The 25,802-nt window shown below is 37.9% G+C and overlaps 1 protein-coding gene across 2 annotated transcripts in view; it reads right to left on the reverse strand.

Moving 5' to 3' along the window:
- Nucleotides 1-21,689, reverse strand: part of Spta1 (spectrin alpha, erythrocytic 1) — a 72,714-nt gene extending 51,025 nt beyond the window's left edge. For both annotated transcript variants that reach the window (XM_059280309.1, XM_059280311.1), the window contains exons 1-17: nt 21,666-21,689; nt 19,814-20,050; nt 18,469-18,594; nt 16,135-16,275; nt 15,252-15,398; nt 14,737-14,870; nt 13,920-14,064; nt 11,904-12,058; nt 10,923-11,058; nt 10,709-10,810; nt 9,690-9,827; nt 8,812-8,922; nt 7,268-7,345; nt 6,345-6,500; nt 3,338-3,542; nt 1,198-1,379; nt 405-648 (exon numbers count right to left, since the gene is read on the reverse strand). In XM_059280309.1, coding sequence (XP_059136292.1) covers nt 405-648; nt 1,198-1,379; nt 3,338-3,542; nt 6,345-6,500; nt 7,268-7,345; nt 8,812-8,922; nt 9,690-9,827; nt 10,709-10,810; nt 10,923-11,058; nt 11,904-12,058; nt 13,920-14,064; nt 14,737-14,870; nt 15,252-15,398; nt 16,135-16,275; nt 18,469-18,594; nt 19,814-20,050; nt 21,666-21,689 — 2,461 coding nt within the window. The remainder of the gene's footprint in view (nt 1-404; nt 649-1,197; nt 1,380-3,337; nt 3,543-6,344; nt 6,501-7,267; nt 7,346-8,811; nt 8,923-9,689; nt 9,828-10,708; nt 10,811-10,922; nt 11,059-11,903; nt 12,059-13,919; nt 14,065-14,736; nt 14,871-15,251; nt 15,399-16,134; nt 16,276-18,468; nt 18,595-19,813; nt 20,051-21,665) is intronic.
- Nucleotides 21,690-25,802: the final 4,113 nt, after the last annotated feature.

The raw sequence follows: 25,802 nt of genomic DNA on the forward strand, positions 1-25,802 counted from the left end.
ATTGTATATCTACACTTTACTTTTGAATCTTTATGGTAGGTCATATAATTCTCAAAGGGTCACCAATAACCCAGACAAATATATTTGATACTTCAAGCATTAACCATTACTTCTCAGTAAAGAAGTATCGACAAAACAAATTTCAGCTCAATCTTCAGAAAGCTAAGCACTCCACAGCTTCCAAAGGCCTGAATTCAGGCCATTGTTCATATCTATCTTATAAGGTGCATCTGTTGGCACAATTTTTAAATATTAAACATTGGTGGAGGTCAGAACAAAGTTTCATGAGTCTGGTGTGGAAGAGCCAAGAGTAAACTTTTATCCCGTCACTGCTGTATCTTGTTCTCTCAATCTGGAGAACTTGGTCCTTTCCTGACTGCTCAGTCTGATTATGTTTCACTGACCCAGATGGGTGGAAGCTGCTGAGGGTTCAGTCTCCTGGATCCAGGCCTCCTCATCTTCTGAATCTCTGCAAATCTGAAGTAGCTTGAGTAGGTCAGTGAGTTTCTTCTTCCTCATGGTCAATGGCTCTTTCAGAGCTTCAAAGCGGGACACCAAGGATTCCTGCCTTGCACGGATGTCCCCAGAGTCAGGATGGCCTATTTCTTCAAAATGCAGAGCCAAGTCTGTGAGGTTGTCCACTTGATTCTGGTGGAGAAAAACAATGTGTGTTGGGAAATTATATAATTTATAAAGAATGGATGAGATGAGATTTTTCAAATACTCTATTAATAATAATATTAATATTAATAATAGGGGCCCTATTAATTTAATGTTCTGTGAAGGTAGGATTATAATATTTTTAAAAATGATCAGTAAGATTACATGGATACAGAATACCAGAATGGGAAGCTCTTACATTATAGGTGATAGTATTGGTACAGACTAATGTGAAATGAGCTACAAATGAGCAAATGAAAAGTGGCTGTCTAAAAAAGCCTAGGATTCTAGACTGAGAAATTGGCATAATATTTAGAAGAGTCAGTAAATGCTTACATTGGTCATCAGTTTCTAGTGGACATGCTCAGGAGAATGAAAGGACTTGGGAGATATTGGAAAGAGGCAGTCCACCAACTAAGTTTTTGAAAAATTTCCTTTGGTTTCCTGATAACTTAGTAGGAATAATAATAATTATAGATTATGCATATGCATAGAGTATATGTCCAGTTTTCTACAATTAGCAAAAAAACTAAAAACCTGACGAGCAGCCACAGCTGACTCCAGAAGTCCATGTTTCCTCAGTAGATTCTGCACATCCGCCAGGCCTTTCCCATAATCTTCAGAGGTAACCTGCCATTCTACATCCTCTAGCCAGTGCTTCAGGTCTTCTGCATTGTTATCAAACTGTAGCAGCTGGTTAGCTTCATGTAGCTGAGTCCCTAGGGGAGAAGACACAGAGAATTATGGCTTTTTCTCTGCACACTATAATACCCCATCCCTCAACTTAGGGAGAAATATATTTGGACATTCCAAAGAGAAAAATTAGAGAACCATCTCATGTGGTGATATTTTATCTGTGTCCCCAATAAAGTTTATCTGAAGATCAGAGGGTAAAGCCAGCCACTATATTAAACATAGAAGTCAGGCAATGGTAGCACATGCCTTTAATCCTATCACTCGGGAGGCAAGAATCCATCTGGATCTCTGTGAGTTCAAGGCTACACTGGGAACAGAGTCAGGTGTGGTGGCACATGCCTTAAATTCCAACACTAGTTAACCATAAAGGTCTGGAAGTCTGTACAGACAGACAGGAAGTGACATAGCTGGGCAGGAAGAGGAAGTGATGTAGTTGGGTGGAGAGAGAAAATGAGTTAGCACAACAGAAAGGAATATAGGCATGGGTATATAGGAAGTAGGTAAAGTAAGGTTGGTTTTGGCTTGTCCTATTCCTCTGATCTTTCAGAATTTACCCCAATATCTGGCTCTGTGTTTTTTGTTTAATAAGACCATTTAAGATTCGTGTTACAATCTCACATCCCATTATAGAAGAAGTCATCTTAAGTTAGTACTAATTTTGGTGGTATTTGGTTTTAAATATGGAGATGTTATCAAAACATAAACAATAAGTTACATAGTCTGGTGAAATGTAGTTCTACTTGTTAGTTGTCAACACTTACATTATACAGACCCTTCTTTGGATGAGATTCAAATCCAAACATCACATTTTCTAAACTTTGAGGCTGGGTAAGTTGAAATTCTGAGGTTGTTTGGAGTATGGCTAGCCTTACTACTAGTGACTGTCTTTCATCAAAAACCATGATTCATTATTTTATCTTCTAGAGCTACCTTCATGATTCCCATTATATTTGGCTAATTCTTTATTCTATTACCTTGAGTTATTTGCATTATTATTCTTCAAAACAATTACTATGTCTCCTGCTGTGGAACGTAGTCATTACATCTTATTAAAACATTACATTTTTTTCCTTAAGCCCCAAATCAGGATAACATTCAAAGAAACTAATGTAATATCTTCTACACCCTTTTCTATACCCAGGTCAAAATCCTGTCTACAGATGAAAGTTGTAACAACGCAGATATCGATAGAGAAAACATCATTTGTAATAATTACTGACAGACAAATGGCTAATTTACAAATGTAAGATGCAAGAAAAAATAGGTTAGAGATACGTATTTGAAAACTTACAACAGGGTCTGCTCAATTTCTACATAGGCAAAAAAAGAAGCATTTTATTAAACTCTATAAGAACAAAATATATAGGACCATTGTGTGTAATATCAACAATCTTCTCATTCCTAAACTCTTAATGTCAATTTTAACACTTTATATTATGACCCTTTTATATATCTAGTTTACATAACCAAAATAAGTTAAAAAATAGCATAAAAAACTCTAGCATATTAGGTTTAGATACAAAACCAATACCAAATTTGTGGCTTTCAATATTTTAACAGAGATCTTGCCTTAGAGGAGGTGGGAATGGGAGGTGGATTGGGGGGGAAGAAGGGTGGAGGGTGGGAGGAGGGAGGACAGGGGAATCCGTGGCCGATATGTGAAATTAAGTTAATTATAAAATAAAAATATTTTAAAAAAGAAAATAAAAATTTAGGAGAAAATTGAAGAAAAAATGAAGTTTCAACAACAACAAAAATAACAAAACCCCAGTATAAATAAAGAAAACATTTAAAGGATTAAATATATAATGTGATATATTTAGACTAGATTTTAAATGTTGATGACCAGAGGACATGGGGAAGCAAATGGCTAGGGTCCCATTGCAAACAGTTCACCAAATAACTTGATGCTAAAGAGAGAAATAGTAGATTTCAGAACTTAAGAATTGAATTATCCTTTACGCAAACCTTTGCTCCTAACCTTTTTGTGCTGTTGCCTCCATCAACTCTTTCCAGAGGTTGGCAACCTCACTCATGCGAGCGGCCACAGCATCAGAGGCGTAGTGACCATCCTCAATCATCTCCTTGCCAGTTTTCTCCAGGTTGTTGAGCATAATCTCATTAGCTGCCAATTCCCTTTCAAAGTCTAGTTGCTTCTGAACCCGGCTCTTCAAGTTCTGTACATCCTGAGAGAAGATGAGAAAATCAAGGAAATCACTGCTTGAAGAAGGAAGGACAGACATTTTAAGAAAAACAAGGAAGATGGTGAGACTCTATAGAAAAACCAAATTGGAACTGAGCTGGAAGATTCCATGTTCATTATCTTTCATAGTACCAATCAGGCTAGTAGACAGAAGGCATCAACAACCTTGGCTAGTAGAGAGAAGGCAGCAACAATCTTACTCAGCTGTGAATTCTACTACGTAGAACACTAACATGCAAGATGAACGCACCTACTGGTGAACTGGAGGCAGGACCGCCACTGGAGTAAACAACTGTTCTCTGCTTAGATTTGAAGCTTGTTCTCCCAAAGCGAACTCACATTTGGTGCTATAAAGCTAGTCAAAAGGGCATGGCTGAGGCGGTCTTATTTTCCAGGGGTAACTACTCATGTAAATCGTCACAGTGTCAAACTGCCTCATAAACATTTATGTTTATATTCATAGACAAATGTTACTCCCAGCCTTAATCAGAGAATCATGTTTGCAATAAATGATGGTAAATGCAGAGATACATGGCTGATGAAGGTGCTGACAATAAATGAAGGTTGCGAGCTATATAAGGCTCAGGGAACATCCAAAAAAGAGAGTGGAAAGAATATAAGAATCAAAGGGTAGGGAGAAGGGATGCGAAATGCTGGGCACAGCACAGCCAATGAAGTCATGATCTGACTGCAAGTGTGACTGATGATTGCAATGGGCTGCGTTATAGTGGGCCTATCAACAGTCAATCACAGGTCAGCAGGAAGAGTATTTACTGTCTTTAGTTGTTCATCTGCCAATGAGTTCACTAGGCTCCAATGCACGTATAGCTCCAAATCCATGATCACACAGATGATTCAGGTCAATAAAGTCAGTGCCACAGGAGCATGTGCACGTGTGTGCATGCGAGCACAACCCCCCCCCCCCCGCCAAAGCTAAGGAATAAAATCCTTGAACCAAACTCACAAACATAAAACAATAACAGAAAATTTCGTGAATGTGGGAAAGGAGTTTGTAGGGGCAAGGTGGAATAATAGTGTGGGAGAAAGATTAGAGAGTTTGGACGTTATAACAAGAAAAAAGGAAGAATGCAATTCATAATCCATGAAGTTGTTAAAGAGAAAACTCAATAAAAGTTATTAAAAAAAGAGATTTTGAGGGCAAGGAGTTACATTGCTATAAATGTTAAGAAAAGAATACAGGGAGGGGCAAGGGAAGAGTTAGAGGGGGAGAGTGGTAGGGAAATAAATACAGAACTCATGTAAAGAAGTATCACAATAAAGTAAACATAACAAAGAAGGGAAGACAAAGAAAAGGATTCTTTCCCATTGCTTAGGAAACTCATGTGGCCATTTTTTCCTATACACAAGGAAGAATGTCTAAGCCTTCCATCACTAGGTCATGAAGATTATTAACAAGACCCCATGCAAGCATGAGTCATCAGTCTGAGCTGTTGTGAGAGATGAAAATTATTTTTCCATTTCTTTTTCAGTACATATACCACCTATGCATTTGCATTTTAGAATTCTGTTTACTCTGGGCACACAAGAACTGCTACTTCTATAGAAAATGCAAACACGTGCTTTGTACTTCCATAGAGTGAAAGGTGAAGTAAAATGTTCACAATTACCTAAGGTATGAACCAAGTATACATATATGAATAAAGCAAATATAGAAAAGTAGATACTTTCAATATTAGCCTAGAAACTGAGAGACTAATCTGAGCCTTGATAGTTAATGTGAAAGGTTAGAAGCTGTATACACGTGTGCACATAATAGCTTGTCATTACATATGTGAGTGAAAGCATGCATTGGCACAACTCTAATGAAAAGAAATCAGTAGTCTAAAGATTCCCCAGCAACTTTCACAGTCATAGAAACTAAAAGACTACAGGGCAAAATTTCAAGCCCAGGTTGCATGTGAGAGTCTATGCTTTCAATCTTTACAGGTAACATGCTCTAAATAACTAGTTAGCTTTGGACACCTTCCAATTCAGAAGCATGCTTCTTCATTCATAAAATAAAGAATTGGTTCCTTCCAGCCAGAAAGTTGAGGGAGTGAGTCTACATTACCAAAATGCTTAACTTTCTTCTGCACTTACTTTAGCTTTAAAGAATTTGAGTGAGCCGGGCGGTGGTGGCGCACGCCTTTAATCCCAGCACTCGGGAGGCAGAACCAGGTGGATCTCTGTGAGTTCGAGGCCAGCCTAGGCTACCAAGTGAGTCCCAGGAAAGGCGCAAAGCTACACAGAGAAACCCTGTCTTGAAAAACCAAAAAAAAAAAGAATTTGAGTGAATGACTTGAACCAGGCACAATATTATCAATTGCAAAGGTATATAGAAGGATCAGTTATGGTGTCAGCACACAGATTTAATTCTAGCCGCTCAGGAGACTGAGGTAGGAAGATTTTGAGTTTGAGACCTTCTTGGGAATATAAAAAGAATATGCCTTAAAGGTTCACCAATGAGAGAGGTATGTAGAAGAGCAGAAGGTACACTAGAGGGACTATAAATATCCAAGCATGGAGCATCCTTGCCCATCATCCGTTAAGGACACTAAAAGGTGGTCCGGTTGAGAGAGGAGAAAGAAAGGGTATGGCAAAACCAGAATCCAGACCCTTGGGTTTTATCTAAGCGTACAGCCCTAGGGGAGCCATCACATTTTTTCATGCTCTGTTTTGTCATCTGTAAATGAAGGTCATCAGGTGCCTTTAGCTCCAAACTACAATTCTGTGAATCCAATTGATATGCCAATAGGTATAAACAAGGTTGAACAAATCCCCCTACCTTGTAATCTTCATCATCAGCCAACTTTTTCTTCTTAATGATCCAGGTTTTTAGGTCATCTGAGTCTTGATACAGTTGTTGGAGAAGCTGTGAATCTACCAGCAATTTTCGTCGAGCAGCAGCCCTTTCACGCAGGGCGTCACATCTGGCCAACAGCTGTGAAGCACACACACACACACACACACACACACACACACACACACACACACACACACACCCATCCATCCATTAATCTGTGAATAAGCCCACAGCCAACAAAAGCAAATATAGACAGTTGAGGTTATTGCACACCCTGACCGTCTTTCCCCCAATGCTTTTCCTGATCCCAGCACACAGGAAATGCATTGGTTACTTTTGATCAATTTGTACAAACTAGTCACATGGAAAGTTCAAACTTCAAGAATTGCATCCATAAGACTGACCTGTGGGCATATTTGTGGGGACATTTTCTTGATGAATGATTAATGTGAGAGGGCCCTTCCCACTGTGGACAGTGCCACCCTTGGTCAGGTGGTCTTCAGTTTTATAAATAAGCAGGCTGAGCAAGCCATGAGGATTAAGTCAGTAAGCAGCACTCCTCCATGGTCTCTGCTTCAGTTTCTGCCTCCAGGTTCCTACCTTGGCTCCCCTTTATAATGTACTGTACCCTGAAAGCCAAATAAACCATTTCTTCCCTCAAGTCACTTTTAGTCAGTGTTTTTTTTTTTTTGGTTTTTCGAGACAGAGTTTCTCTGTGTAGTTTTGCGCCTTTCCTGGAACTCGCTTTGGAGACCAGGCTGGCCTCGAACTCACAGAGATCTGCCTGGCTCTGCCTCCCTAGTGCTGGGACTAAAGGCGTGCGCCACCACCGCCCGGCTTAGTCAGTGTTTTACCACAGCAACAGAGAAGGAAAGACAGATAGAGGCCATGGGCCTTGGGCATACCCCATCACGAATAGTAGCAATGTTCTCAGAGTCGTAGTGGTCATTCTCAATAAGGTTGGTTGCAGTCTCATTCAAGGTCTGAAAAAAAAATACAATGACTTTGCCTCAGCAACAGTTAAATGAGTGGCCCCAGTTCGAGTACCTCTTTAAGATAAAGAATACCAATGTATAAGTACAACAATCTAATCTTGAAGATTAGAAGGCCTGGATCCTAGTTATAAATTCTGATATGCTTGTACTTCAGAAAGTATACTCTAGGCTTAATGATTATCTTTTCTGCACTATATTTTTTCCAGTCTAGGTTATAGTGCATGAATTTAGATGTCACTATGAGTAGACACAGAAGAAGAACTATCAAGGCTAGAACCAATATCATTTTCTTATCAGTTATTCTGTCTAGCCCATCCAGCAATCTATTATATGCATCTGTAGCTATATTTCTGTTTATAGCTACACTGAAATAAGGGGAGAAGAAGTATAAAAAACAACTTTTATCCATATTCATTCATCAGTCCCTCAAATTGCTAAAGTTCAGAATGTATTTATTAGTTGGGATAGGAATATATAAAATATGTTATAATGCAATAATATGAATTACTCTATACTCAGCTTTTTACCAGTGAGTATGTATAATAGATATAGAAATTAATTAATAAAATGTCACCTTATTGTGATATTAATTAGTAGGGGAGATTTAGAGTTCACTTATTATTTTCTATGCAAGTGTTGGTGATGATATATATGTGTGTGTGTGTATGTATGTATATATATATATATACATAGTGTGTGTGTGTGTGTGTGTGTGTGTCTGTGTCTATTGTGTACTACTTTAGGAGATAATTAAAGATAGACAGTGTATTTTATCCCTTACATATTAATCATGCTCTTGAAGTCCTTCTCATATATTGATAAATTTTATGGCATATTGTAACCTAAGTTTCACAGAAAATCTCTATACTAGCATTAGATGAAAAAAATAAAAATGAATATGATAATATATTAAAGGAAAGTAATGCTTCAGGAAAATGTATATGATTAAACATGAAAACTTTGAGAGAAGAAAGTACATTAAAATATTATTAAAAGGAAAAACATTTGAAATAGTTAAATGATGATTCTATATTGAATATGGATCTAGCATTTTTATTTACAATTCAAAATACATAATACAAAGTATGTGCTTCATTAGAAGATGTCCTACCATCTTGAAACCTCTTCCTAAATGTATTTTGTAGACCAAGAAATTTATTGATGAAATGGGTATTATTATCACTGCTTTGGATATTTTCCTTTTTTCCCCAAAAGATAAATCTTGATTTGGTTTTCACTTTCATACTATAAACAATCTATATGCTCACAGAACCAAACCACAGCATTTTAAGACATGTAAGTAGATATTATCAACAACAAAGGAAGGGGTGGCAATTCACAACAACAGCCCTGATGTTAGGTTTTATAGTCACAACGGTGATTCTGTTTAGAGGCATGTATGGAAACAGTGTATGGAAACAAGAAACTAATGTTCAACCAGAATCATTACTTACTATAATCTTTTCTTCCTGGGCAGTGAACGCTTCTTCAAAGTCATCATGTTTCTGAAGAAGGGCTTCTACACTGCTCACTGAGTTTCCCAGGTCCTCATTTTCTAGGAAAGCCTGTAGAAGACAGAAAGACACATCCTAGATTTCCTCACTGGTAAGACCCTTTCCTCTTGGAGTTTCTCAGAGACAAGGACAAAGGAAGGAGTCTAGGGAACTGGAGAGCAAGGTGAGAATTTGCATAGATAAGAATATTATGTAGAAATTAACTTCAAATACCATGAGCTTAGACTCTCAGTCTTTTAATGCTTGCATGCGACTTTCTTACCTTTATCTCTGGATCTATTCACATGAATTTCTCTCAACAACTAACTAAATATTATTTAGAGTTCTCAAAACTACTCCAGGAAGACTACATTCTTTCTCTAAGAAGTCTGTTCATTAACCCTGTCTGACTTATTATAAAATTTTCTTCCTGAGCCCTTACCAATTTGGTATTCATTTTATTTTTCTTTAACTGTAGTCAAAAATCTCTGTGCTGCATACTTAAACAAAGCTTTAGAGATAGTGTCACTAGGCAGAACAGACTGTTTTCAAACTTCTGACCCTCCTATGGACTCAGCATCCTGAGTCTTGGGATTGCATGCATGCTCACTATGCTCAGCTTGTAATTAAATATTTTTCTATGCTTTTGCACATGAAGGGGATTGTAGCAGCAGCTTTAGAGAGCAAACTTGTCTTTACTTTTTGCCATGGATCATACTGCAGTTCCTGAGACAATTTTGTCCAAAAGAAATAACTTCTCGGGTGCTGATAGTAGTCAAAGAGGTAAATAAAGAATGGAAGAAGTGATATCTGAAGACTGGCCCGGTGCCTCCTGTTACCTCTTGTCTGCTCATCCAACTATCCACTTGTTCACTGTCTCGGCAGAAGAGGTGGAAATCCAGGCACTGTTGATACTGATGCTGACACTTGTCCCATAGTTCCAGCAGGGCAGCCCAGTCGTTGGCTAGTTTTGTCATCTTAGCAAAGGAAGGGACATTGTATCAGAAAAAAATTAACTAATAAATTTTATCCTCCACTTACTGAGCAGCTAATAAATGCAATGCTATTTGAAAAGTGCGAAAATGAGTAAGAAATGAGCTATTCTTCTAAGGTCCCACCAGGCAAGCAAGTAAGTGCAGTATGGAAAAGTAGGATACATGCCATGAAAGAGACATAACACGCTTTATATGTTTAAAAAAAGAAGAAAAGATTAATTCAGGTAGGGAGACCTAGGGAATGAAACTACAGAGAGTATAAGGACTTTTGTACCAAGAAATTTACAGAGTTAGTGAGGAGCATCAGGGATGATGAATAACATCAGACCATAAGAAAATTATATTGCCATGTCATGAATACTTATGTTATCCATTTCACTTTGAAGAAAAATGGGTGGACATCTGATGATTTCCTTATCAGTGGTGAAACATCAGCTTAATTTGAGTGTTGTATAGAGGAGAGCAGAAATGGTCCAGGTGCACATCACTGGACTAGACATTGTAGGAGACCCAAAGATTATTAAGGTACACACATCACTTAATTTACCATCTAGAGATGAGTGTGATGGTGTGATAAAATAAAGCAATGATGCAAGATTGTATAAAGGTTTCAAATGAGGTGTTTAGTCAGAGAATTGATGTAGTAATATCCAAAGCAGAGCAATCATTCATCTTGTGAGGATTTTGAGTGACTCGGCTTAGCCATTGCATATGTGATGAGGACTAGGTAGACTCCAGACACACCATTAACATGTTTAGGTGTCTCTTTCCCTCTTTTCAAAGAGAGATTACCATATGAGCATGAGATAGATTAGGGCTGAATATATTACTGAAACTTTACACATTGTGTGAAAGCAGCTTACCTTCTCACGAATTTCCTCAGAAGCTTCATGATTGCCATCCAGCAGATCTTGGCCAGTTGCATCAGCAGATTGAAATCGGTCATCATAGGAGTCAATCTCATGCTGTGGTCACAAAGCAGAATGTCTCAAATGCAGCAAGAAATGACCTGGATTTCTCAATATTGAACAAAATCCTTCCATCCTTTCTCCTAGTAGGGAAGCCTTTGCTCCTTACCTTATGCTGCTGGTGTCTGGCTAGTAGTGCTTCCCCACTGGCTACATCTGTTGGCAGCTCATCAGCATTGATCAGAGCTGTCTTTTCCTTCATCCAACCTGAGAGCTCATCATATTCAGATAAGAACCGATGGTACCTGTGAGAAAAACAGGATACAGGACAGGAAGGAGATATCTGATTTGAAAGGACTGTGAACAAAAGGTTATGAGTGGCATAAGTAATGGCATGTAAGGTTCACCTTGTCCTAATACCATGTCTCTCTCCCTTCCCCCTGCAGTGGAGTAGGTTATGAAGCCTTTCTACACAGGGTGGTAGATCCAAGAACAGGTGTATCATTGTGTGGGTGTTCCAATTCTGTCACCTTAAGGTCACATCCACCTCAGAGTAAAGTCTCATGATGCAGCCAGAAAATGGATACATGTCTTATAACTCTCAGAGTAGGGAGAGAGTTGGATTTTCTCAAAAATAGCTTCGATAATATTTATTCTATTAATCTACTAGTAAGGTCATTATCCATTCAAAAAGTTAAATATTCATCATTTGGTTGTAAATCATAATGATACCATGAGTACTATCTTCTATCTCTTGATGGTTGGATTACTACCTCGAAGAATTAACTACTAAAAGGACGCCTTGTTATCACAAATTTTTATAACTTTTGGCTGGTAGCCAAAACACAATTCTGGAGTCATTTTGACTTTTTGGCTTGAAACCTTATTTACAATTTTTGTTGGAGTCAAGATCTTTCCAACTTTATAGTCTGCTTTATAAAATCTTACAACTATCCAGACAGGAACAATAAAGGGGTGTGATTAAGGATGTATGATACTGAGTAGTATACTAGTTAACACAAGAACTTTCTTTGACAAATTAAATTTTCATTTGCCTCTACAGAGCAGGCAGGAGAACTGAGAGTCCTTTCACCCTTTCTCTGTTTTGGGACCCCCTGGAAGAGGTAGAACAAGATATGCAATTTCTGACCCATAAGAAGCCTTCAGCTTTGCATATCTGTTAGTGGCCAAGGCACGAATGCGTTCCCAGTTGGAGACCAGATCCGCTTTCATCTGCTGGATCTGAGATGCATCTGCAGGATGGGAAATCATCAGCTTGTCTGCTTTGGCACATAACTCCTTCACCTTTGGAATAAGAAAGAAACCTACTAAAAAAATCAAGCACTGTGACTCCTGACAGAACTTTATGGGAGAGAGTATAACAAAAACAATCACATGAATAGTAATAACTGATAAGTATATTTATATGAACATACTTTACTAATATAAAATATCCTATGTTAATGACAAATTTTTAAATCCTTATTATCCATACTATGTTCCATACTCTATAGGCATTTTCTCATATTATGTTTGTTCATTCAATAATATCATCAGAAATATTCTTTTCTTTTTTTTGGAGAAATTATTCCTATTCCTATGTTATATGAGTAACAACAGACAAATACTATTTTATTCACTCAGTAATTCTGCTCGTTGTCTGAAGCAAGGTTTGGAACAAAGTTTATCTCTCGCCATCTCTCTATGATGTCTCTGTAGATGTTATTGTACAGTCATAAAGGACACTTTTGTAAGAAAACCACATGACTCCTTTTGAGCTTTAGGCCAGGTATACTATAGTATAATATAGACATGGGTGACTTTCCACATGCCATCATTATTTCTTTAATTATTTAAACATAATCAGATATTGTTGAGAGTTTGAAGTTTCATTACCATAACACATATAATCCTATAGTTTCAGCATTTCTTACTAGAGGAAAATAGACCAGCAATAACAACAACAACAAAAATCCAAGAAATGAACAATAGTGGAAGAGGACACTGGAAATGGACCTGGAGACAGGGCTTTATTCAGAGTAAGCATGTGTGGTCTTTCTGTACTCTGCCTCTTTATTGGAAACATATGGGTTTCTGCCTTAATTGTAGCTAAAGTTGTAAAATGGAGTATAATGGTAAGTTTTGATTGCCAACATGATTGGGTTAATAAACGCCTAACCTAGTAAAGCACTTCTCTGTCTGTGAGAACAGTGTTTCTAGAGACAACTAGAGCTCTAATTACTCAATCACTTGATGGATTTATAATCTGGTATTGTGTGTAGGGGGAATAGGGTAATAGAAGGTAAGAGACTAGGTGTAGTTGGAGGAAGCAGGTCAAGGAAAGCATGTTCTTGAGAATTCTATTTAACTCCACACATTTCTCATATTCCTGTCTCTACATCTTGGTCAACCACTAAGTGAACAGCTGTCCTCCACCACTTTTCCATCACCACGATGCCCTTCCAAAGCACATGAAGCCAAGAAATGATAGACTGAAATCTCTAGAATCATGAGCTAAAATAAGCATGTCTACACTTACATAGTTTCTGCTGGACATTGTGGTCACAGTGGCAGAAATGTCAGTAACAAGGAAAGAAATAAAGGACAGAAGTTGTCCAGAAATATAGGCTTGCTCTGAGTTCTAGTATGCCTATGTCTGTTCCTCTAGACATAGAAATGAGAGCTTTTCAGTTTTTAGAAGGGAGTGAAAAGATAGATTTAGATTTTAATGTCTCTCAGTTTATTATGAAAGAAGAAAATTTGTTCCTGATTTACAGTATATGAAGGACAAAAACCAGGATCTAGCTGCAACAGATGAAAATGTGCTCAGAGGGAACACTCTAGTCCCAAGGTGTTTTAGTGAGAGCGATCAATGAGTTTCTTGGAAGTATTTTCTTTAGTTGCAAAATATACCACAGATTACGAGAGCATATGAAACAGATGTGTGTGTTAAAATAAAAGCAGTTTGAATAATAAGTAAAGACTTGTGGTCTCACTGAACAAACATGAATTAGAATGAGGAGGAATACTGTAACAGCACAGAAGAATCCATCCTTTATTGAAAAGTGTAAAATGACTATGTCTTCTTGAGGATGGTGCTAGGCAGGAGGATCACCACACACATTTTATAAGTCTGGGGCTAGCCATCTCTCCAGCAAAGACTTACCTTGTCATCCATGACAGCAAGATTCCTCTCGAGCCCCTTATGACTGTGAAACAGTGCCTCGGAACTAACAAGATCTTTGCCGTAGTCGTCAGAGGTGAGTAGAGGCTCTTTCTCCTCCATCCACTGGATGGCTTCAGTGACATCCCTACCAGACAGTGTCATGAGCACCCACAAACCAAGATGGCAGGCATGATAGGGCAAACAGACCCACAGGACCAGCTTAGTTCCCACAAGTAGCAACATCTCTACTTTTCAACAAACTGGCATGAAGTAACTTAAAATGTACTTGCTTGTCAGTTATTTTTTGTCTAATGTTCTAGCCCAAGGGTTCTTGACTATTGAGCTACCAGAGACACTTCTCGTATCTGACATGTGAGCAGTTATTCACGAATGCCGTTCTCTTTCCCTCTAACTCATCTAATTCTTACATAACCTCTTTGCTTCTGCAGTGCCAATGCAGCAGAGCTATACTATTTTATTGTTTGGATACCAAAATCTGTATATTGGATATCAAGTTGGTCTTTGCCTTCTTAAGTCATTTGCTATCTCAATGGTGAAAAAATGATGGCCTTTGGCTTTTGAGGTATTGATAAGTAATTGCTAACAGGAGTAGACAGAGGCTAATACAAATAAATCTGAGGCACACCTATCAAGGCCAAAATGACACTTTTTGAAGTCCTTATTCACCAGCTTCCACTTCTGGGATGGCTAGGATTGTTTGCCTCTACTCCCTTACTTTAGATAGTGATGGAGATCAGATTCAGGGCCTCTGGTGCACTAGGCCTTTACCCAATGTGCTGTACCTTCACCATCATACCTTTTGAATCTTTGGAGGTCTGCAGCATTCGAAAGAGTTTCTCGTCTCTTGAGAGCCAGGTTCCAGAGACGATCCCAGGCAGTATTTACTTCATCTTGCTTTGACTTTATCTCAGGCAACTTAGGATGTTCCTCCTAAAAAAGAAAACCAACAAAGATGACATCATATCAAAAATAACTTTCACACTGAACTTATATATCATACCTTGTCACACTGTCGTATAAAGAAGCATGGCTTCATAGGCAATGGGAGACCATTGCCATGGAACATACACACACACACACACACACACACACACACACACACACACACACACACACACACACTGGCATTTTTATGGATCAGAAAGGGGAGATTGTAACCAGAGGAGAAAAAAAGCTTCTCATGACATGTTAGTCCATGGAGGTGCATCCCTCTGTTTTCTCACACTCTCCTCATATCCCACCTACTAGTGGCCATGAGTTCTTTACGACCAGAATCCTTTCTCTGGAATGCCTCTTTTGTCTCCACCTCACCTGGGCACACTCATTAGCATACTGGTTCACTTTGTCCACTTTTCCCTTCCGAGCCATCAGTTCTTCCTGGAACTCTTCAAACTTCTTATGCAGGACTTCAGTTCGTTCCCAGTCATCGCCCAGCTCCACTAATGTCACTATAGCTTCCTGTAAGTAAGGAAAAAGTCCACGGAATCACCAGTAAAAAAAAATCTAGAATTTTCTTTGCAGGTTTGAAGTCTCAAGCCCCTGTTAATTTCTCAGGATCACTCATATGGGCCCCTTTCTTGAGACAAGCCAGAAGCAGGAGAATGTCTTGGGATGACACCTTGATCTTGGGATTAGTGTCTTTTGGGATAATCCTTTGGTGAGTTCAGGGGGATTGTTGGGAGTCTCCAGAAGTTCCCTCTATGCTTTAGAAGACAAGTGAACAATTCTTCCTACTCTGCCTCCCTTTGAATCAAGCATCTGCAAAAAGCACTGCACTGAGCTCTTGTGTGTGTAAGACTTCAGTCCCAACTGGGGGACTATGCTTGAAGTAGTTATAGGTACTAAGAAACAAAAGTTGAAAATTATTTCAGCCAAGACTCAGAGTGTAAGGAAAACCATTGAAGTGGGGAGTTAAACAGCATGGGGAGAGAGGGGTAATGAGTCTAGACCATACTGAAAGTATGGTGTTAGTCTTGACTTTACCATAATCACACCCATAGATTTAGGCTTATGCCCTACAACATTAATCTCCAGAATCTCTCCAAATCTTTGCCAAAATTCACCTTTTCTCTAAAGAATGAAGTCCATGAATAGATTCCTCAACTACTCCAGACTACTTGATTATACTGTAGAGAGTGACAATAGAGTGCTTGGACAGAGCCTTCAAAGTACCCAAGAGTATGCAACCTTGTACCTTTTCTTTGATCCACTCCAAGATGTCTTCACATTCCTGTGAGTACTGATAGAACTTCAGTGCCCGAAGAAGCACATCACTTTTCTCTTGGGTCAACTCCCACAGCAGATCCCACAGGTGGCGAAGTTCCATCAGATGAGTCTTTAAGGGAGAGAGGAAGAATGGCTGGGCTGGCAAATAGCTCAGTGGGGAAAGGCATTTGCCTTGAAAACCCAACAACCTGAGTTTGATTTCTGAAAACTATGGTTGGAGGAGAGAATGCCCTAAGCTCTCTGCAAACATACCATGCTACACACCATGAACACACGCACACACAAAAAAACCCACACACATACAATGATAAATAAAATATGATTTAAAAATTATCAATTGAATGCAGAAATATGGAGGTGTAGAATAAGAAACTTATACAGAAAAATACCTGATTAATAATCCCTCCTCCTATTCATTCATATACTAATGACTCAATGAATATCTAATGAGAGAAAAAAATATATATGAAATAGTTACTAAGCATGTGATCTTCCATGAGAGAAAATTGTTTTAAAATATCTTGACATTTTAAAGAATTGAAAAATACTATCAGATGACTTTGAAGCGTGTTTGCATAGAAGACGGCTCATTTTGCCCGAGCTCTAAGGACAGAAAGATTCCTGATGTATAGATGATAGGCAGAGAATGTTCTACATACAGCAAACAGCCATAGTAACAGCATAGGAGAAACATATGATCTCTTTTCAGAAAGTATAAGAGATACAGTCCTGCTGAGTAACTGGTAAACACTTTAATTAAAACAAGAAGATTATTTGGGTAGTATATAGTTTGACAACATGTAGAGGAATTTGAGTGCCAGAGGAGACCAGAACATCATGCTGCACCAGTCATGGGAAACTGGCTAGCACTGTGCCATCCTTTAAAAAGCTTGTATCTTCGACCCCTCCATTGCCTAGAGTAGGATATGGAACACATTTCTCTGAACCCTACTGTGGTGTCCAGTGAAGCCTCAGAGGTGATGATGCATAGTTGTTTAAAGACTTCTCAGACATTTTTGTTTTGTTTTGCATTATAAGTTTTTAGAAAACAACATCTTACTATGTAGCACAGACTAGAGTTGAACTTATCACCCTTCTGCCTCCATCTCTCCATTCTGGGATTACAGGCATACACCATCATATCCAGTTTTAAATATTTTACTTAATATAAGACTTTACACAGAGCATTATAACATAGAAGTTCTATTTTAAACAAAAGAACAAGACTTGAGATTTTCTTGTTAGTACTTTCTAATCAGATTATTTTTCTAGTTAAAGTTACTTTTCTATTTTGCTGACATTAGCATGGGATAGAATATTTATAATGCATATAGAAAGACTAGCCTCAATTGAAAATTATGTCATACAAATTGGTTTTGCAATTTAAAAATACATAAGCTAAAAAGTGTACTTATATAACAGAAAGAATATATGAATTAGTCAAAAAGTAGCTGTGACATTAAGAATACTGACAGTAGGATCAGGATCCATCCCCGGTGCATGAACTGGCTTTTTGGAGCCCACTACCTATGGTGGGACACCTTAAATAACCTTGTGTCAAGGAGAGGGGCTTGGACCTGCCTTTACTAAATGTACCAGGCTCTGCTGACTCCCCATGGGAGGTGTTACCGCCTTGTAGGAAGGAATGGGGGGTGGGTTTGGAGGGAAGGATGGAGGGGTGGGAGGAGGGAAGAGGAGGGATGTGTGATTGGTATGTAAAATGAATAAAAACTTTATTAATTAAAAAAAGAATAGACACACAGTGGTAAATGATTATTTAATAACTATGATGTTCAGGTCTCGACATCCAAGAAATTTTTCTAAATTAGGCACTTGGGGGGTTTTGTTTTGTTTTTGTAAATAGAAAGGAACGTATGGAAAGGTATACTGTGAGAAATGGGGTGTATTTGAAAAAAGCAAACTTTCACTGGCAAACGGGAAAAATTCAAAGAAGATTCAAATGGGAAGACATCACTTCGAAGTCAGAATTAATAATTATGAAAGAGTCTTTATAAAAGTCATTTCATCTGAGAAATGTGGGATAGGCTGAAGTGGACTTGATCTTGACATAAAGACAAGTATAAGGACTGCCAAATGACATTTCTACACCCTCATCTTTTTCCACCTATGAAACACAAGGATGATCTGTCATTTCTCCTGCCTCAATTTCAATGAAGAACAAGCATTTTCAGCCCTTGTTCCAAGGCAGCTACATTGAGGTTTATCTAGCACAATCCACGGAAACCCTAGTAACACAATTAGCAACTAGAGGCTTGACTTTAAGACCCTACAACTCATTTACCTTGGTGTCATCATGGGCAAAATGATCTTCTGTAAATCGGGCTTCCCTGATTTCTTCTAGTTCAGGAAGCACCCTTGATTTGACTTGTACCTCTGCTACAAAGGATTCATGCTTCTGATACTTCCCCTGAAGTTTAGAAATCAGTTTATGAGTAAGGAAATGCAGTCTCACGGGAACACAAAGTACTCTTTTGTTTCTCCTCTCAATTCTAAGCAGACTTCCCACTCCCCCACCTGTACTCAGCAATTTCCCTTGGCCATAGCAGAAACAATCCCATTCTGAAACAAACAAAGGTGTACTCAAGGTAGAACACCTGAACACAACTCCCCAGAGGCCACACAGACAGTCTTTTCTGTTGGCGCTTCTTTTGGAAAATTATCAATAAAATAATACTCTACTCAAGGCTCCACAGATTCCTATGTGAATAAAACCATGTAATACATGGTGTCACTGAGTTCTCTTTTAAAAAGCACCGTGCATAAAATGAAATTATCCATTAAAAGTTCATAGTAAGCTCTGCTTTTGTCATATATGAATTAATCTGTTGCACACATACATCACCCAGATCTTATGGCACTGTTCCCTGCTCAATACCAATCACCAGTTATGATCTTGCTATGCAACGTGGCAACTGATAGATGTAGAACTTTCCACCAAACTTCTTGTCCTACAACCTTGTATTTGAACTTAACAGCCATTAAATAACAATTTTGAGGAAAGCTAGAATAATCGCCACTACTGAAAAGAATGGACAACCATTGCTTTAGAAGCACTAATGATTTTTACTATCTTAAGAAAATCAGTTGTTTCATCATCAGTGTCACAATATTGAAAGCACATGGTATGTCAAAAGTTTCTTGCACTTTCAGCTACTATTTTGTCTAGTAAGCTCTCATAAAATGCTAACTTAGATTAGTCTTATTTGCAGATAAGATTCTGAAAGTTAAGAAGTAGAAGACAGGGATCATGTAGAAGTAGAACTTTTGTCGATAGTAAATGGTTTAATCTTTCTATGACGTCTATATAATTATGAGAATGCGAGTTCTGAATGAGATGTCAATGTGATGCAGTATGAGTTTGTATTTTCAACAGCTGATATACTGTCAGTTTTTGGTTTCTTTTTTCTTTCTTCTGTCTCATATTTCCAACATTACAAAGAAGGAGCAATGTTAGCCTTTTTCTTAACTAAATTTGTAAACTTCCCGTTCCACCATTTTGCCTTCATTCTATACATACAATCAGGTTGTGCTTACACCCACCCCTCAACATTAACATAAAGAAAAGTCCATTTCACTCTCTAGAGAACTTAGGGTCAGTCGGGGGAACATCTGTGGCACTAAGTCACCTGTATATTCGTGGGCTCATAGGTCTTATCCTTTGCAGTCTCCATCTTCTCCATGATCCATTTCTCCAGGTCATCTGCATCTCTCCTGAAAACTTGATAGTGATAAGACTCTTCAAGCTTCTGACCCCTCTCAGCAACACGTTGCTTGAACCTCTGGTATTGGTCTAACACCTCCTGTCTTCTGTGCTGGATTTCTTCTGCTGTTTCCAAAACCTTTGGTCCACTGCTTTCCATGACCTATAAGGTAGAAAGTCTCTTTGTGTTTTGAAATATTATTCTGTATCCCAAAATATGGATGAATGTGGTTACTATGTCAATTAAAGATTATAAGAAGAAAAATAAATAATGCTTCTGTTGCTACTTCTCACATTTATAATTCTATCTTTCTTATACATCCCAAGACATTCACCCACATTACATCTATGCTTATATTTGTTAACCCTGTTAATTCTTACTGTTGGAGGGGCTGTAATATAACTGTATAATTTTTAACTATAAATAGCTATTGCTCAGATTAATAGTTCTTAATCATCTAAAATATTCTATAGAAAGGACAAACTTGGACTGATGAAACAACATCACAGAATTTCAGATAGACAATAAGGAAATGCTATTTTATACCCTTCAAAGGCTAAACAACATTAATAAGTGTTGACCATACTGTAACTTTAAGGAATAGTCAGGGATAGTTTGCAATTAATTTAATGAGTCACACACTGTGAATATTTTTCTTCTTATTCAAAAGCATAGATTATGTATTATGTACTCTTATTTGATTTACTAAAAAAATTTCTAAAAGTAAAAGAAAATCTAAATTCCACTTGGTTTCTACTCATTTGTCACAATTGTAAATTATTAGTGCTTCAGTAATTGGTTTTTAGAGTATAAAATATTATATTCTTATCAAGACAAAATTATGTTTTAATTTAATGGAAACCAGTTGTGTGTAACAATATCCAGGAAAATTTCCATAAGGCCATTTCTATAGAGTATTGATTCCTTTGTTTCTTATATCTAAAACATGCAATACAGAGTTTATATTTTAATGTTTCTTTATTTTTCATAAATAGTTTTCTAGGGCCAGTAATTACTGAGATGACTATAAATTTAAGTCATTCCAGAGAGACACAAACTATTGAAGGCATTATTTGGTTTCAAATTACCTAGTTGTTTTCCATATGGTATATCTGACTTCAGCAAGTAATTGTTGAGTTTTTATTATTATATAGGTGTAAAGTTCTAGGTTATAAACCAAACTAGTGGGAACTCATGAACTTTAGACCAACAGCTATGGAACCTCCATGGGACTGGACTAGGCCCTCTGCATAAGCGAGGCAGTTGTGTGGCTTGATCCACTTAAGGGGCCTCCTGGCAGTAGGATCAGGATTCATCCCTAGTGCATGAGCTGGCTTTTTGGAGCCCACTACCTATTGACACCTTACATGGCCTTGATGCCGGAGGAGGGGCTTGGACCTGCCTTACTGAATGTACCAGGCTCTGAGGATTCCCTATGGGAGACCTTGCCTTGTTGGAGGAGAAAATCAGGGGTCGGTGGGGGAGGGATGGGAGAAGGGAGGAGAGGGTTATCTGTGATTGGTATGTAAAATGAATAAAAAGTTTCTTATTTTTTTAAAAAAAAGCTATACTACACACACACACACACACACACACACACACAGTTCTAGGTTATTTTTAAAAGTAAAACACTCACAAAATAATTAAAATCAAAATTTTCTACTACTGTAAAGTCAAATAAGTGTAATTTTTAACGACCCCGGTCAAGATGGAATAGAAAGTTCAGAGGAGATAGCTTTCCTAATTGCATCAGGGATGAGAATTCATCTGTACTCACAGTTTCCTTTGGAGGGTGCTCCATCGCTCCCCAAAGTCTAAAAGTTTGCTAGATGAAATGTAGCTAGGAGAGAACAATTGTTCTTTGAATGTTTAGTCCACCTCAAATAGGAATATTGGAAACACGAATGTGGCAAGGACTAAGAGAAAAAAATTTAGACTCCCGCCAAGCGTAGACAATCAGCATTATCTCCAGGCCACAGTTTCAGTTGAAGCAGTGGCTGACAGCCACAGACAGGTGACTCAGCAGTTTTGGGGGAGCTGTGGTTCTCAGGACCTCAACAGGAATTTAAAAAAGAAAGCAAAGTTTTCAGATGCAAAATTATCAAAGAAAAACAGTGACAGATGAAAGGCAAGTGTTTGTGTTGGATTGTGTTTTATTCAGTAATAGATCTTGTAAGGTCAGAGAATTTATAAATTAGGAAGGAATTTCAGGTTACTCCTTCTTGGACTCCACAGTGGAGGGCTGAGAGAATTCAGAGAGGACATAACTTTCTTGTTCTGATCTCTTTCTAGGAAGTACAACGCAACTACTTTGTCAAGACCCAACTTCAGGGATTTAACTACCTTTTAGTAAATAACCTATTTCAAAGTTTGCTCCAGGGTCTTTCTGAAAATTGGGAGATTTTATTTATGACCTCATAGATTAGATTCTTAAAAAATATGATCTAGCATTACCTTTAATCATTCAAGTAGAAAGTACAGAACAATAAGATGTATGAATGTGTTTATTTTAAAGTTAATGAAGCAATAATTATTGTTTGGAAATATATATAAATTATTCATAGCATGTTTAAACATGCCTATGATGTGAGGCAGAAACCACACTGTTTTACATATACTTAAGGAGCAGAACTTCTTAGAACCTATAGTTCCTTTAGGTTATTTTACTAAAGAAAATTAAAAAAAAAATGACCATACAATGTTTAATACTCCATCACAAGGCACAAAGATGTTAACCAGCTCCAACTTCATCCTGTTTGCTCTTACTGCTCATGCTTTTGTTCCTGTATCTCAGGAATCATTGTCAAAACCCATGTCACAAAGCTTTCCAACAGTTTTATATTATACCTAAGTATTCATATAATGAACAGAATTTTAATGTAATTTAGGATGTATAAAATTTTCTTTATGTTTTCATGTCAATATTCAATTTTCACAGCACTATCTATTAAAGACACATTTTTATTTTCATAACACCCAGTCCAGTCAATTGGGCCACTATGTGTGTGTGTGTGTGTGTGAGATTATAAGCTACTAAATATTTTGTACTTACAGTGAGATGGACCCAGAAAGTAGAGACCACAAACATAAATGTTGAGGGATTAAGAGAAGACTGACTAAAGGCAAGGAGGAGCAGAATGTCATGACCTTCATATTGGTACAGCCTTGACTTATTATTTGAATACCTCAAAGCCATAACTGCAAGATGAAACTTTGTATTCCAGTCCATTTATTATATTTTCACACATAAAATTGAGACTATATAACTTTCAGAAGCCTATACAATTAATATGAATTAATTACATCAATATGCAGAGGTTCCTTAGCAATGTGATATAACATATTTACTAAACTGGTGCCTTTGTCTTTCCTATCAATTTTTATTTGATTATATTAAAACCATATAAAACTCCTAGAAGAAAATATACAGGAGTTTCATGAAATTTGTCTAAGTAATGACTTCTTGAGACCGGAAAAAAAAAAAAAAAAAAAAGCAGGAACCACAAAAGACAAGTGGCACATCAACTTGAAAAGCCTCTGCACAGTCAAAACAATCAACAAAATCCAAGGGGAACATATACAAGAGAAGGAAATAAATTGAAATATATTTGACAAAACGATAAAGTCACACCCTCATGACTGCCTAAATATGAGATGCACAAGAATGACATCAATAGACATGGCAAAGTGAACTGGGAAGCCTACAAGGCCTCCACCCTACACAAAGCATTACAAACTACTAAGGAATGTTGAGAGTGGGGAAAATAGTCTTCCCAGAAAATATACACACAAGTAATATCATACAGAATGAGCAGACTATATTAAGGTATAAATATGTATATGCAAATGTGCATATAACAACAATTAATGAAAAAGAAATCATTAATTTGAAGATGAGCTGTCAGGGATATATGGGAAGGTTTGGAGTGAGAAAAGGGAAGGGAGAAATTTGAGGATCACATACATATAGGTTAAAGAGAAAGCACAAGAAGGAAATTATTTAATTAAAAAATATTAATTAAAGTAATGCACACATGTTCGAGTATAACTACAGGAAAATTGCTTTCAAAGATCTGAAATGACTAGAATAAAAGTTAAATATTGATGGCAGAAGGAGCTTGTAATTTTTAAAGGACATTGTTTGCTTTTTTGACTCATTCTTTCATCACAGGTTAGGAAAGTTGTAAAATGAATGATTTTTCCTGGAGAAGGCTTTTGTGTGGGGGTGGGGTGACTTGGAGGGCTGTCATTCTGGGTTATCAGCCCTGGGCATATCTACATTCACACAGCAGCAATCAGCCCTGAACAGCTTGCTTCAGGCAGGCTTAGCCATCAGGACAAAGTGAGCTGTTTGATGCGTTCCTCTTGGGCTCAGGGGATCCAAGAGCTTCACAGCCCAAAATTACACTTTCTATGTTGTAAACATAATTTTCAAGTTGAACTTTCTTTATTGATTCATCAACAAATTTTTATTTACATTAAATTTAATATGAAACTAATATTTCCCCTAGAATTGAATTTATCATCAATCCATTTCTCTTGAGATTTTTACCTTTTATTTTGCTGGAGCTGCTTCATATTTAAAATTTTCTTTGATTTTTGACTATTAAATGGGCCAAGATAGTAGAACGTACTGTTCAGAAAATGAAAAAGGTATTCTGTTTGGGGCATAGGGTTTCCATAGGTTTCTCTAAAACTCTAGAGATACCTGCCCATTCAGGTTCATTCTGCTCTGTTCACAAAAGCCAGGAAATGGCAAGAGCTTAGATTTTTATCAACTGCTGAATAGATAACGAAAATGTGTTTTTTTAAAAATTTATTTATTTTTTTAAAAGTTTTTTCATTTACATATCAATCCCAGTTCCTCCTCCCTCCACTAGTCCTGTCCCCCACATCCCCAATCCCCTCCCCCCAACCCCACCTCTCAACCTCCCTCAACCCCCCACCCCGATTGCCTTGCCATCCACTCCTCAGAGACCCTCCCTTGGGGAGTCAACAAATTCTGGCATACTAAATTGAAGGAGGATCAAGGCCCTTCCCTCTGTGTCAAGGCTGAGCAAGGTATCCCACCCTAGGGAATGTGTTCCAAAAGCCATTTCATGACCCGAAATAAGTTCTGGTCTCACTGCCAGGGGCTCCCCAAACATATCTAGCCACATAACTGTCACCCATATTCAGAGGGCCTAATTCAATCCTATGCTTGTTCCCCAGCTGACAGGTCAGAGTCCATGAGCTCCCACCAGCATCACCAGCTGCTAAAATCTATGGGTCACTGTTCAGTGAGTGCAGGTCACTGCCAGTCAAGAACCAGGGCAGGAAGCCTGTGACTTGAATAGAAAGAGTTGTAAATTTTTGAACTCTAGATCTTGGAGCTAAAAGCTTCTAGTTATCAAGATTCAGAGCCATAAGTCACTGGGGCTTGTTGTCTAGATCATGGGTTCGTGGACAATACTCTGGAAACCATGCCTTAGCTATTTATGATTCCCCTCATGATACAGCAAATAGAACCTCAGTCAACTGACTAATCTCCCAGCTAATGCAGTACTTCTCTGTAGATGTGACCGTTTTATTAAATAAGAAACACAGAGCCAATACAGAGATGAAAGCCAAGAGGTCAGAGCAATAGCTAAGAGCTAAAAACCTTATCCTTCACTGTTGCTGTTGTCCTACCTCTCCGAAAGAGACCTACTTTCTGTGTGTTTGTGCTTTTTATTGACTTTCTATTCTGCCTTCTCATTGGTTGTAAACCCAACCACATGACCTCCTTGTCACTGCCCATCTGTACAGACCTCCAGGTCTTCTATGGTTGGTATTGAGATTAAAGGCATGTGTCTCCATGCTGGCTGTATCCTTGAACACACAGAGATCCACCTAACTCTGCCTCCCAAGAGCTGGGATTAAAGGCATGCGCCAC

Source organism: Peromyscus eremicus, chromosome 15 (assembly GCF_949786415.1).
Source record: "Peromyscus eremicus chromosome 15, PerEre_H2_v1, whole genome shotgun sequence".
NCBI lineage: Eukaryota > Metazoa > Chordata > Mammalia > Rodentia > Cricetidae > Peromyscus > Peromyscus eremicus.